At 39.8% G+C, this 13909-nt stretch overlaps 1 protein-coding gene across 1 annotated transcript; it reads left to right on the forward strand.

The window, feature by feature from the left end:
- Positions 1 to 558: 558 nt before the first annotated feature.
- LOC106879257 (N(6)-adenosine-methyltransferase non-catalytic subunit METTL14) lies at positions 559 to 13464 on the forward strand. The gene is made up of 10 exons (XM_089341080.1): positions 559 to 1024; positions 2844 to 2920; positions 3755 to 3842; positions 5663 to 5728; positions 7082 to 7169; positions 7653 to 7743; positions 8283 to 8421; positions 9040 to 9132; positions 9963 to 10079; positions 11191 to 13464. Exons 1-10 carry the CDS (start codon positions 959 to 961, stop codon positions 11809 to 11811), a joined length of 1446 nt encoding a protein of 481 aa, XP_089197206.1. The 5' UTR covers positions 559 to 958; the 3' UTR covers positions 11812 to 13464.
- The last annotated feature ends 445 nt before the right edge of the window (positions 13465 to 13909 follow it).

Consider the following 13909-nt stretch of genomic DNA (forward strand, 5'->3'; position numbering starts at 1 on the left):
TCACTTATTTCTCCGCCTCACGTCACTCTTGGTGCGTCAAAACGTTTCCCGTTGCTTAAACCATTATGTTCCAATCCTTCTTTCCTTAGATCATCATTCTATTGGAATGTCCTCGCTCATGTTACCAAATTCCCCAGTCTTAGAGTGACTGCAAAGCTTACTCAGCAAGTTCAAACAAAAGAGATTAACAAAAGGAATATAAAAAAAAGCCATGCAATAGTTTTCTGTATTTATTGGGCAAATTGCGGCCCGTGGGACTTGCAGAATGGCATACCGTATTTCAAGTTGAAAATAACACATTCATAATTTTTTTAATAGTGCGTCCCGCTTCTGAAAAAAAAAAAAAAGAAAAGCTGCCGAAAGCAGACTAAAAAAATCTTTTCGTTAAGTTCGCGAGTAATGATCCTTTTTTCTCACCCCCAAGGAACTACGAATTTTCTTTTTTTAAATTTCATTTTATTTAAAAGAACATCACCGGACGAAACATTAACGGCCAATATGACTTAGAATAGAACAGAATCGAGGTATTATTTAAACGGGGGATTTCTTCAGAGTGTCACCGTGTGGGTGCGGTGAATTGGGAAAATGTTTTCCTATCTGCCGCCTTTGATAATTACAATGTTAGAGAATCATTAACAGACACCTGGCTTTATTATGAGAATGTGGTGTGTTTTCTGGTGAATTTCCCGCCCGTTTCTCTAATTAAATGTATCTTTATAACGTCCAGCAACAGGAGAAACGGATTAAATACGCGCATATTATACATCTCTTTATATTATTATATTCAGCTCTATTGGAAAGAAAACCTGTTTTAAACCGGAATATCTCGACCACTGGTCCAGTTATGGTATTACGAACATTTCTCCCGCTTTGATTAGTGTTAGTTATATCAGTTGACCGCTACACACCCTAATATTCGGTTAGGTTTACCGCAAACCACAAAGAAAACCCGAGAATAATGAATGAACGACTAAAAGAACTTCGAGAGAGATCTCAGGAAAGGAAAAAGCTTCTGGCTTTAGCTGTAAGTATCTTTAAATCTCATTAGTTCCAAGCTCTATCTTACCGGTTTTAGTTTTGTTTTGCAATAAACCTCCAAAAAAAATCCTGTCTATTGGAGGTCTGTATTTGAAGGATGAGAGACCTGGAAATTTGCGAAGATTTCCAGCATTGCAGAAGTGCAAGAGAAACGAAGTGGTTTTGATCAAAAATTAAAGCTGAGATGCGGACACAACTCGCAAAGAGGTGACCGCAACTGTTGTAATTTTCTTCTAAAATAGGGTACAATTAACTGTTCATTTTACGGAAAGAATATTGTATCGAAGTCCCCAGTTCTTTGTTTTATGGACTTCGGTGAGACGGAATTTGGAGCATAAGTGGCGTGACGGAATGCTCCGGCGTCGTTCCTCTATTTTGCCAAATACGACCCAAATAGTAATAATAATAATAATAATAAGGCGAAGGTAAAGAATTCGTAGACCCGGTGGTGAAGGTTTACGGTTAGGGTTTTTGTTACGTCGAAAACCGGTGGTGTACGTAGTCTTTAGCGCCGCCTAATAATAATCCTTTCTACTATAGTCACAAGGCCTGAAATTTTTTGGGGAGGGGACTAATCGATCACATCGACCCCAGTGTTTTACCGGTACTTAATTTATCGACCCTGAAAGGATGAAAAGCAAAATCGCCCTCGGTGGTATTTGAACTCAGAATGTTAAGACGGACGAAATACCTTGAAGTACTTTATCATTCTCCAAAATTTCAGGCCTAATTCTTATAGTTGATAAAAGTAATAATAATAATGGTTTTAGAATTTGGCCTAGGCTAGCAATTTTAGTGGGAGGGCTTCAATCAATTACATTGGCCTCTGTACTTGACTGTTGCTTATTTTATCGACCACAAAAGAATGAAAGGCATGTTTGAGATCAACGCCTAAAGAACTGGAAGAAATACCACTAAGCATTTTGCCTGATGCGCTACTGATTCTGCTAGCTCACAACCTTAATGATAATTCTTTCTGCTATAAGTACAAGGCCTGAAATGTTGTGGGGAGTGAGTCCCCTTCCCCACTTAGCTGGTAATTATTTTATCAATCTTGAAACGATTAAAGGCAAAGTTGACCATAATTGAATTTGAACTCAGAACAACGTGAAGATGGATGAAATACTGCTAAGCATTTTGTCCAGCGTGCTAACGATTCAGCCAACTCGCTGCCTTAATAATAATAATAATAATAATAATAATAATAATAATGATGCTGAGACCCCCTTCGGTCATGACTGACTATGGGATTGCACCCAGAAATTTACCCTCCGAGGGCACAAGTCCGGGCAAGGTTGTTTATGGAAGACCAGCAGTCGCCCATGCATACCAGCCTCCCCTCTCCATGCCACCGATGTTATCCAAGGGAAAGGCAAAGGGGCCGATACAGCTTCGCACCTGTGACGTCACAACTCATTTCTACAACTGAGTGAACTGGAGCAACGTGAAATAAAGTGTCTTGCTCAAGAACACAACACACGGCCCGGTCTTTACAACAAACAAGATGAGGACAAATATCCGTCAAATGTAAATAATTCCTCTTCTCTTAAATATAGAACTGTATTATTATTTTCCATTTTACTGTTAGTTTTTTGTTTTTTTTTTCATTTTGAAAAATATAAATTTATTTTATGAATTATCATTGTTTATATTTTGAATTACATATATATGAGGGTGCCAAAATCTTTTAAGTGCTTATGGCCCCTACGGGTCTTGATCAGGCCCTGCACACACCTTAATACCCCTCATGTTGTGACTCCTTCCACCGCAGCTACTGTTGACCAAACCATGATATTCTTTTGCAGCTGGGAGCTTCCGGTCCAGAAGGATTAAAGACAATTCTACACAGTGATGTTAATGTTGAGAAGAAGTCACAAGACAGGTAAGATCTCTGCCAATCACTGCCCGCTTAATCCATTAGCATTTAAACCGGTCATATCCGGCTAAAATATTCTACCTGTTTTATGTTCAAACTTTACAATATTCTACCTAAAAAAATTAACAGCTACTTCATAAAAATCTCAAAACTACAAGACAATGACTTCAAAATGTGAATAAACTACTGCTATTTAGGCCATTGCTACTCCAGGCTGCTGATGAGCAAAGACTCAGAAACATGTCTCTGGATGCAGGCTTAGCTAAATGGAGGTGCTTGTCTCCCCCTTGTAAACACAAGGACACAAGAAATGTTTCAAGGCCGACGGAAGCGGTGCTGCTTCCTAGGGCTAAATAGCAGTAGTATTATTCCCTTCATGGGACAGTCATAATAAGTTGACAGCATACAACTACTTTATATATATATATAGTGTGTGTGTGTGTGTATATATATATATATATATATATTGTGTGTGTGTGTGTATATATATATATATATATATATATATATATATATATATATATACACACACATGTAACAGACGAAGTTGGCGTTAGGAAGGGCATCCAGCTGTAGAAACTCTGCCAAATTTAGATTGGAGCCTGGTGTTGCCATCCAGTTTCACCAGTCCTCAGTCAAATCGTCCAACCCATGCTAGCATGGAAAGCGGACGTTAAACGATGATGATGATATATATATATATATATATATATATATATATATATATATGTGTGTGTGTGTGTATATATATATATATATAGTGTGTGTGTGTGTGTGTATATATATTGTTTAGATCATTAGTGTTTTTTGATTCGTAATGTATTAATTTTATTCTTGAAGCGCCAGTGGGAGCAGCAGTTTGAACCATCCTTCCCGTCTTACTACGTCTAGCGAAGCTTCTGTAGCATTGGACAACAACAAGAACAAGGTGAGGAGATAATTAACTATTTAAATAAATTTAATAACGATATGAGATATCCAAATATGTAATCTTTTGTCTGTCCAAACCATTTCCATAAGTTCATTCTAAACGTCTTTTTGTTTTTGGAGATTGATCTGGGTTTAATCAATGGATAATATGCGTTTGAACTGTATTCGTTCGTCTGTTACATGTATTTATTTGTGTGGCGTTAGACTATCGGCAAATAGTGAAACTATTAATGAAGTATCTAAATAAGAAGGGAGATAATTATATATTGTTATATTTCGGGACGGCCATTTTTTTCTTCCCCATTGCCAAATAAATTCTTTCTTCATTCGTTTATTGTTCTAATTTTATCTTATGTTCATTGTCTGGAAATCTTTCAACATACGATTTCACGTCAGGAATCTTACAAAACAAATTCATAAACGTAACGATAGCTGCTATACATAGGCGCAGGAGTGGCTGTGTGGTAAGTAGCTTGCTTACCAACCACATGGTTCCGGGTTCATTCCCACTGCGTGGCACCTTGGGGAAGTGTCTTCTACTATAGCCTCGGGCCGACCAAAGCCTTGTGAGTGGATTTGGTAGACGGAGACTGAAAGAAGCCCGTCATATATATGTTTGTGTGTCTGTGTCTGTCCCCCCAGCATCATTTGTCAACCGATGGTGGTGTGTTTAAATTCCCGTAACTTAGTGGTTTGGCAAAAGAGACTGATAGAATAACTACTAGGCTTACAAAGAATAAGTCCTGGCATTGAATTGCTCGACTAAAAGGCGGTGCTCCAGCATGGCCGCAGTCAAATGACTGAAACAAGTAAAAGGGTAAAAAGAGTATTTAAATGCATTTAGTATCAAGGGGAGATAATTATATTGGAATGGCGATATTAACAATAAAGATTATAATATTTTTTTATTGTTAACCTTCTCTTTACTAGTAAAACATTATAAATCTATCAATATCTATTCAAAAATTGCGATCAATTTCATCTCTAGTCTTTCATGAAAACGTCATGGGGAAATATTACCTTAGTGGGGAACAGGTGACTGTTGGCAACAGGAAGGGCACCCAGCTGTAGGAAATCTGTCTTAACTAATATTGTTGCACCTGTGTGAGCATCAAAATAATGGTGATGATGATGAAATAGCATGTTGTTGTTTATGATGATGATGTTGTTAAAGTTGTGTTGCAACTGCTCAGCCCTAACGAGGTCTATAATCAAGGGCATTCCAAATGTGACCATCCCAACTGTTTGTATGTTTAGAACTGCCTTTTCTGGTGTGCTTTACTTGACTAGAAGAGAAATAGTAGTAGTAGTAGTAGTAGTTTAATGTCAGATTGGTCATGATTACATTATTTACAATGGACAGATAGATGTCCTCACCTCTTGTTTGTTGTTACCACAACGTTTCGGCTGATTTACTCTCCAGCCTTCATAAGTACGTAAAAGCACCCACTACACTCTCGGAGTGGTTGGCGTTAGGAAGGGCATCCAGCCGTAGAAACTTTGTCAAATCAGATTGGAGCCTGGTGCAGCCATCTGGTTTCACCAGTCCTCAGTCAAATCGTCCAACCCATGCTAGCATGGAAAGCGGACGTTAAACGATGATGATGATGATTAACTCCACCACTGTCACCACACCATCACCATCATCCCCCACCCCTCTATCATCACAATCATCACCATAACTACTGCTGTCAGCGCCACCACCACCAGCACCACTACTACCTCTACCATCACCACCACCATCATCATCACCATCACCACCATCATTGTCTCGAAAGCCATAAGCTTTGTATAACTTTTCCTTTTTGTTTTTTTCAGACTTTTGATGATATTGATGAATATGAGCCTGAAGAAATCTACACCGATTCCAGTACATTTCTGAAGGTAAGTTCTATGTCTGCTGTGGGATTTAGACAAATTTTTTTTACACGCAGAAATCAAATTAATTTTTGTGGTCATCTTAGTTGTAATATAGTTATGTCCAGTATATATATATATATATAGGCGCAGGAGTGGCTGTGTGGTAATATACAATGATATAATAGAAATTGTTGTATTTGGGGATGGTCATGTTGCCAGTTTAGCCAATAAAAACACACGCTCTGTATATTTGGTGTTAATTTGCTTCAGCTTTATATTACATTACATTACATTAATCCTATTTCGGCCAGAGTTCTTTCGTCACACTTCTGTGACCTCATCAGTGGTCCTTTGCTTTCTTCTCTCTTATGTGTGTGTCCCTCCTTGCTGACGATCAGCCATCTGTTTCAACACACGATTTCACATAAAAAATCTTGCAAAACAAATATATAAACGGAAGATATAATAGAAGTTTTTAAACATCGACTGGTTATGGCAGTAAAATAGGAATGAAAAGGCCCCGTAGAGAAAGAAAATGGTTGAAAACTACTGCTTTGGGCAATAAAAACCCCATCAGTCTTCTCGGAGCTCTTTTTGGTAGACCGATAAATACATTTCTAGCTATTTGGCTATCATTAATAATGCAAGAGAGACAACCCTTAGATGACTTTGGGCCGATTTTCTATAAACGAAGCTATATTCTCTTGTATAGAGATTGCATTTGTCCACCAGGGAGCGTCTCGGGATGATTGATGGGGCTTGGACACTTGTTTTCTTGAGAGTGAATCTCCGTGGCAAATGGCAGTGAAAAACGGCCATCTTCTTTATAATTCCAATATATCACAAGCCAAAATCAGACTGGAACTTACTGCAGCTCTCTGGTCTACTGGTTCTAGTCAAACCATTCATTTCCCATGCCAGCATGGGAAATGGATGCTAAATGATGATGATATGGGCTTCTTTCAGTTTCCGTCTAACCCATGCCAGCATGGAAAAACAGATGTTAAATGATGAGGATATGGGCTTCTTTCAGTTTCCGTCTAACCCATGCCATCATGGAAAACAGATGTTAAATGATGAGGATATGGGCTTCTTTCAGTTTCCCTCTAACCCATGCCAGCATGGAAAAACAGATGTTAAATGATGAGGATATGGGCTTCTTTCAGTTTCCGTCTCCTGAATCCACTGATATTAGCTTGAGGTCCAAGGTGTCCACACAGTGGGATTGAACTCAAGACGATGTATTTAGGAAGCATACTTTTTCCACACACCCACCTCCGCACCCACAGCCACCCTTGTCAATGTTTGTGATTATAAAATACTTCCTGGATGGTTTCTTTATTATTTCATTTTTATTTTTTTATTTCCTCTCTGCAGGGGACACAAAGTGCGAACCCTCACAATGATTACTGCCAGCATTTTGTCGACACTGGTGAGCGACCTCAGAATTTCATCCGAGATGTTGGTAAGATTTAAGGCTCTTTTTTTTTAACCTTTATAACATTGCCCCCACATATATATATGTATGTATGTATATCTATGTGTGTGTGTATGTCTTTGTGTCTGTGTTTGTCCCCCACCACTGCTTGACAACCGGTGCTGGTGTGTTTGTGTCCCTATAACTTAGTGGTTCGGCAAGAGAGACCGATAGAATAAGTTCCAGGTTTAAAAGATAAGCACTGGGGGCGATTCATTCAACTAAAAATTTAAGGTGGTGCCCCAGCATGGCCAGGGTCTAATGACTAAAACTAGTAAAAGGTAAAAAGATATCTCATAGTTACAAGATTTGGATAATGTGATTGTTTATTTTTAGAATGACATTGTCGGGTAGGTGTGAGAGGTTGGATCTGACCAGTTTGAACATAAAACAGATGAGAGACATTTTGGGTTGGATGCAACCAGTTTAAATGCCAAAAGGTTAAGCTTCTGTGGAATTCATGTTTTGCAGGATTGGCCAACAGATTTGAAGAATATCCGAAATTACGGGAACTGATCCGACTTAAAGACAGTTTAATTGGGAAGTCAAACACTCCTCCAATGTAAGTGGTGTCTTATTTCGTATTTGAGGCAGTTTGTGCTGTAGTAGGTAACCACTACAACAGGACAGGCCACTGCCTGTTGTGTTGTAGTGGTTTTTACAGGGTATGACCATTGCATGCACATACACACACACCCACTCGCATTCACACGCACACAAGCACTCACTCACACAAGCACTCACTCACACAAGCACTCACTCACACAAGCACTCACTCACACAAGCACTCACTCACACAAACACTCACTCACACAAACACACACAAACACACTAACGCACAAACACTCATGTGCAAACACACACACACACACACACACACACTCTCACACATGCACAACACTCATGTGAACATGCACGCACACACACACACACATACACATTCACGCACACACAGTCATGCACGCACACTCACTCACGCACGCAACACCACACGCACACACTGATGCACATAAACACACAAGCATACACATGCATGTACACAAACACACACATTTGCTCACCCTTCCGCATCCTTTTCATTTCTGTTTCCACTCTGTTTAGGTACCTCGCTTGTGATTTGGAGACATTTGACTTCAACGACTTGGACTGCAAATTTGACGTCATATTGATCGAACCACCTTTGGAAGAATACCAGAGATCTCATGGGGTCGTCCACGACAAATACTGGAGCTGGGATGAGGTGAACGCTTTTTACTTCTTTTACATTTTTTTTTAATATTTAAATACTTTCAGTTCTGTATTTAAGAGATGAGGAATTATGTACATTAAGAGCACGGGCTACTAACCCCAAGATTCTGAGTTCAATTCCAGGCAGTGACCTGAATAATAATAATAATAATAACATTGAAAAATACCTTAGGAATGAGAACCCAGTTTCGAAATTTCCCCAAGACACTTGCTGAAGGCTGGAAGGTATATCGGCCGAAACGTTGTGTTAACAACAAACAAGATGAGGACAAATATCCGTCAAATGTAAATAATTTAAATATTTTCATTCACACACATGTATGTTAGGAATGGCATCCAACTGAAGAAACCATGACAAGACTGGAACCTGCCTTACAGGCTTTACAAAGGAAAAAAAAAAAAGAAAACCGTATTGCTGTCAATTCATTCAACTAAAAATTCTTCAAGACAGTGCCCCGGTATGGCCACAGTCTAATGAATGAAACCAGTAAAAGATCAACGATATATCTATACCCCTTCCCCACCATCTTACATATACACACATCCATGATTATGTACTTAAAGAATATTGCTCTTAAATGTTTCTTTTTTTTTTTCTATTGTGTATCAGATTGAACGCCTGGACATTCCAGCAGTGGCTGCCCAGCGGTCATTCTTGTGGATATGGTGTGGGAATGCCGAAGGTTTGGAACGAGGAAGAACTGTAAGTATTTTTATAATGATTTTAATTTTGGCTCATTAACCAGAATATACACTACATATTCTTTCATACGCACATTCTCTCAACCCTTGTCTACCATATCTTCCAGTATACAAGCTGATGTGGTGTATAATGAAAACATTCAAACAGTTTTTTGCTTGCTTTCCAAATCCTGCTGCATTTCACATGGAAATTTTGGTCCACCAAAGTTGTCTTGGTGTTTTAATTCAACTCCAGCATTTTTGATTAAAGACATTCGAGCGAGATCGTTGCCAGTGCTGCTGGACTGGCTCCTGTACAGGTAGCACGTAAAATACACCATTTCGTGCATGGCCGTTGCCAGTACCTCCTGACTGGCTTTCGTACCGGTAGCACGTAAAAGCACCCACTACGCTCTCGGAGTGGTTAGCGTTAGGAAGGGCATCCAGCTGTAGAAACTCTGCCAAATCAGATTGGAGCCTGGTGCAGCCATCTGGTTCACCAGTCCTCAGTCAAATCGTCCAACCCATGCTAGCATGGAAAGCAGACGTTAAACGATGATGATGATGATGATGATGAATCTTGGTTTGAAAAATTTGGCTTGTATGCCAGAATATACAACCACTTACATACCATATCTTCCAGCATACAAACTGATGTGATATATAGTATAAACATTGAAGCATTGTCTCTGTCTTTCCGAATTCTGTTGCATTTTACACGGGATTTTTGGTTTTCCAAAATTATCTATAAGTCAACCTACCTTTTTTTATTTTTTTTTTTTGCACTCAGCTCTCTAAGCTGTGCTTGTGTGTCTTTGGTGCCATCAACAATGTATTTCTTGTCTGTTGCAGTGCCTGAAACGGTGGGGGTTTCGAAGATGTGAAGACATATGTTGGGTTAAAACCAATATAAAAAATCCAGGACACAACAAGAACTTACAACCCAACGCTACTTTCCAGAGGACCAAGGTAAACTCAGGTTTACTTTTTGGGGTTTTGTTTTATGAGGTTTTTGGAGATTTTTTTCGTTTTGGATATTTTATTATTTGTACACAATGTCTGTATTTGTGTGTGTGTGTGTGTGTAGGGCTGGATTTATGTGTGGGCCAATATGGGTCATGGCTAAGGGGTTGCTAAGCACTGGGTGCTCCTTGAACTCAGAGAGGGCCAAAGCCTGTAGTTAAAAATTAAAGAAATATATTCAGGTGCAGGGTGTGGTTGTGTGGTAAGAAGTTTGCTTTCTAATCACATGGTTCTGGGTTCAGTCCCACTGCATTGTACCTTTGGCAAGTGTCTTCTATAGCTCCTAGCTGAGCAAAGCCATGTGAGTGGATTTGGTAGATGGAAACTGAAAGAAGCCTGTCGTATATTTGTGAGTGAGTGTGTATGTGTGTCTTTGTGTTTGTTCCCCCACCACCATTTGACAACCAAAGTTGGTTTGTTTACTTCCCTGTAACTAAAGTGCTTTGGCAAAAGAGACTGATGGAAAAGTACCAGGCTTGAAAAGATATGTGCTGGGGCTTATTTGTTCGACTGAACCTTTTTGCACCTGTCCATTCAAAGCAGACCTCACACATGGTTCCAGCAAGATGGGGCAACTGCTCGTACTGCAAGAGAAACAGTGCAGTTGCCTTCATGTTCCCCAGATTTTTTCTTGTGGGCCCACCTGAAAGAGAGGGTTTACGTCAACAAACCGGAGACCCTGATGCAACAGAAGGAGAATATCAGAGAAATTAGAGAAGTGGGCTCTGAAACTCTTGAGGGTGTTATGGTGAAAGTTTTGGAAAGAGCACAGACGTGCAAAGCTTAAAATGGCTGCCATTTAAGCGATGTCGTTTTTCATGTGATGTAGCGGGGTTGCAAAATTTGACTTGTGCATATTAATTTCCATTATGTCCTTTATATTGTATTGAAATTTCATGCGTTTATTTGTAGAGTTAAGGAAGTTATTAGAAACTGAAACCCATCAGTGACTTTTGGGACGCTCCGTATGTATGTGTTAAGTGTCTTTTATATATGTCCCCCTGCATGATAGTGGTTGAGGTGATGATGTTGTTGATATTGTTCTTCTGTTTTCCAGGAGCATTGCCTGATGGGTATAAAAGGTACGGTGAAGCGTAGCACAGATGGCGACTTCATTCACGCCAACGTGGACATCGACCTGATCATCGAAGAGGAGTCTGAGTACTCGAGCAAGGACAAACCCGTTGAGATCTTTCATATCATAGAACATTTCTGCCTGGGCAAGAGGCGGTTGCACATATTCGGCAGGGACAGCACGATCCGTCCAGGTTGGGTGACCATAGGGCCAGAGCTGACCAGCAGCAACTTCAATGCCAACATGTACAAACAAATTGTGAACAAGGACGTGTTTGGTCACCTGACTGGCTGCACGGATGAGATTGAACGGCTCCGGCCGAAGTCCCCGCCCCCCAAGAACAAGCCTGGCAACAACAGTTCGGAGAGGGGCAACAAAGATGGCCGTGGAGGTGTGTCTGGACGAGGGGGCGTCTCTGGACGAGGCGGCAACCCCAGTCGAGGCTCGTCGCAGCCGAGAGGTGGTGGCAACAAGGGCATGTTGGTCAGCAACCGAGGGCACCTTGGCCGGAGTCGTGGCGGTGTGATGGGAAGCAGAATGCGAGGAGGTGGGCGTGGTGGTTTCCGTGGACGTGGGCACAGAGGCAACCAAATGCAGCGATAAGTCTGTCCACCTTAGGGACCACTTCTTCCTTACCCCTGCTCCATTTTGGCAGTCACATTGATCCCTTCTTCATAGAATATTTTACATAAACCAACATTCTCCATTTTCATTTTTACATCGTCCTTGTGTTGATTTTAGTTACTGACCATTACATTCTTCAGAGACAAATGTGTGTGTGTGTGTTTATGTGTATGTATGTACCTGGGAGGCATGGTTAAATTGCTAAGAGGTTTAACTAAACAACCATGGGGTCACAATCTCCATGGTATAGCTTTTAGTGTTACTAGAGTGGTCTTGTTGGGGAGTTGGCCCGAACCTTGTCTGGACAAAAACTGACTGGCTGATCAACAGAACTGTGCCTGTATCTGAAATTTGAAAGGTGGGGTTAACCTTCAGCAGTGGTTCCCAACCATTTACTACCTATGAAACCCCTTGATTCGTAATTTACCTGGTGGTAGTGGTGGGGACTATCATAGCTATTCAATGTTTAAAAAAAATCCTCTTATATTTTTATAATTTAATATTATTTGGTATTGTATAAAAAAAAAAAATGTTAAAATATTGTGTATATTGTAAAAATATAACCAGTTTATTGCATGTAAATTTCAACAAAATCTTATATGGATCCTTGTTGAGAACCATTGCTGTTCTGTTAATTCTGCCAGGGTCTTACATTAAGAATATGAGTGTGGAATATTCAGCCACTTACAGCATTAAATAATGAGACAAAATCTCTGTGTTGGATGAAGTGTTGCTGTAATGTGACAGACCACACTGTGTTACACCAAGCCTGGCTGAGTATTTATACATTGAGTACATGTGTCTGAGATACTCAGCCACCTTTGTTATGATACAGCGAATAGGTAGTTCTGTTGATAAGACAGCTGGAATAGTTGTCACTGAAACTGACATAAGGTCCACTTGTATGTATGTATGTAGGTACATTTGGTGTATATATGGCTGTGTTTGTGTGCATGCATGTGTGCGTATGTACCTCTGTGTGTGTGTGTGTGTGTATCACCTGAGTTTTCAAACTTGTCATGTGATCTGAGTCATTTATCAGATTTGTCTCGTGCATCCTTAGCCATCATGGAATTCATGGAATTGGTAAATATCAAGGTTTCCCTTGATATATAATTTTAAAACCCAACATTAAAACATATTTGTCTCATCATTTTCCTGAGATGTTTATAAACAAAACAAAACAAAAAGACAAAAAAAAAATCAGTATAAATAGACTGAAAAAAACCCCAAAAAAACATGGAAATCCCTGCGGATTTCTCTCACTATACATAAATACATATATTTTTTATTAATGTCTTTCTGATTAAACTTGTAAAACGGGAAAGGACAAACCTATCACTCACTCTGCCAGCAATCTGGCACTGACAATTAATTCCAGACATCATTTGTGGCCAAAGTGTTTTACCTTGGTGCCAGGGTTGTCTCTTTGACATTCTTTGCTCCAGTGACGCTAGTTCCCACTACTTCATACCCCCTGCCCCCCACTCATTACGAATACCTAGTGTCATTTTTTGATATTTTCCTTTCCAAATCAAGTCCTTTGATGGTCAGTCTTTTTATCAAATCCTTCCACCCCAATCTTGATTAAACGGCTGAGCATCGTTTTCAGTAAATTTTCTTTATCAAAAACTTTTTTTTCTCATGAAACTGTTTTATTTATTTTTGTTTCTTCTTTTTAAATTTTTCTGAGGGCAAAATAGAATCAACACAGAATGAAGATTAAAGCCAGCAGGTGACCATTCTAAAATGGCTTTCAGATGGATACCTTTGGAGCAGGGGGGAAAAAAACAAAAGAAAAAGATGAAGACTAAAAACTACATGGTGAAGGCACATGACTTACTGGTGAGGATATTTAGCTTCTGACCACAAGGACACGAGTTCAATTTCCGGTGGTGCATTGAGTCCTTGAGCAAGACACTCTTTACATTGCTCCTACCTACTCAGCTGGTAAAAATGAGTTGTACCTGTAATTCAAAGGGGCCCAGCCTTGCCATGCTTGCTGTCGTGCTCATTCTCCCTTGGAACTAAGTTAAGGGTCTGTGTGTCTGTGGAGTGCTCAGTGACATGCACATGA

This window comes from Octopus bimaculoides, chromosome 24 (genome assembly GCF_046866305.1).
Source record: "Octopus bimaculoides isolate indiv1 chromosome 24, ASM4686630v1, whole genome shotgun sequence".
In the NCBI taxonomy this organism is placed as follows: domain Eukaryota; kingdom Metazoa; phylum Mollusca; class Cephalopoda; order Octopoda; family Octopodidae; genus Octopus; species Octopus bimaculoides.

What these genes read in the sequence shown, in the direction of transcription:
- LOC106879257 (XM_089341080.1), top strand. Translation starts at nt 959, where the DNA reads ATGAATGAACGACTAAAAGAACTTCGAGAGAGATCTCAGGAAAGGAAA. An exon ending in GAGAAGAAGTCACAAGACAG is followed by an intron (nt 2,921 to 3,754) that starts GTAAGATCTCTG and finishes TTATTCTTGAAG; the next exon opens with CGCCAGTGGGAGCAGCAGTT. An exon ending in GTTTGGAACGAGGAAGAACT is followed by an intron (nt 9,133 to 9,962) that starts GTAAGTATTTTT and finishes TGTCTGTTGCAG; the next exon opens with TGCCTGAAACGGTGGGGGTT.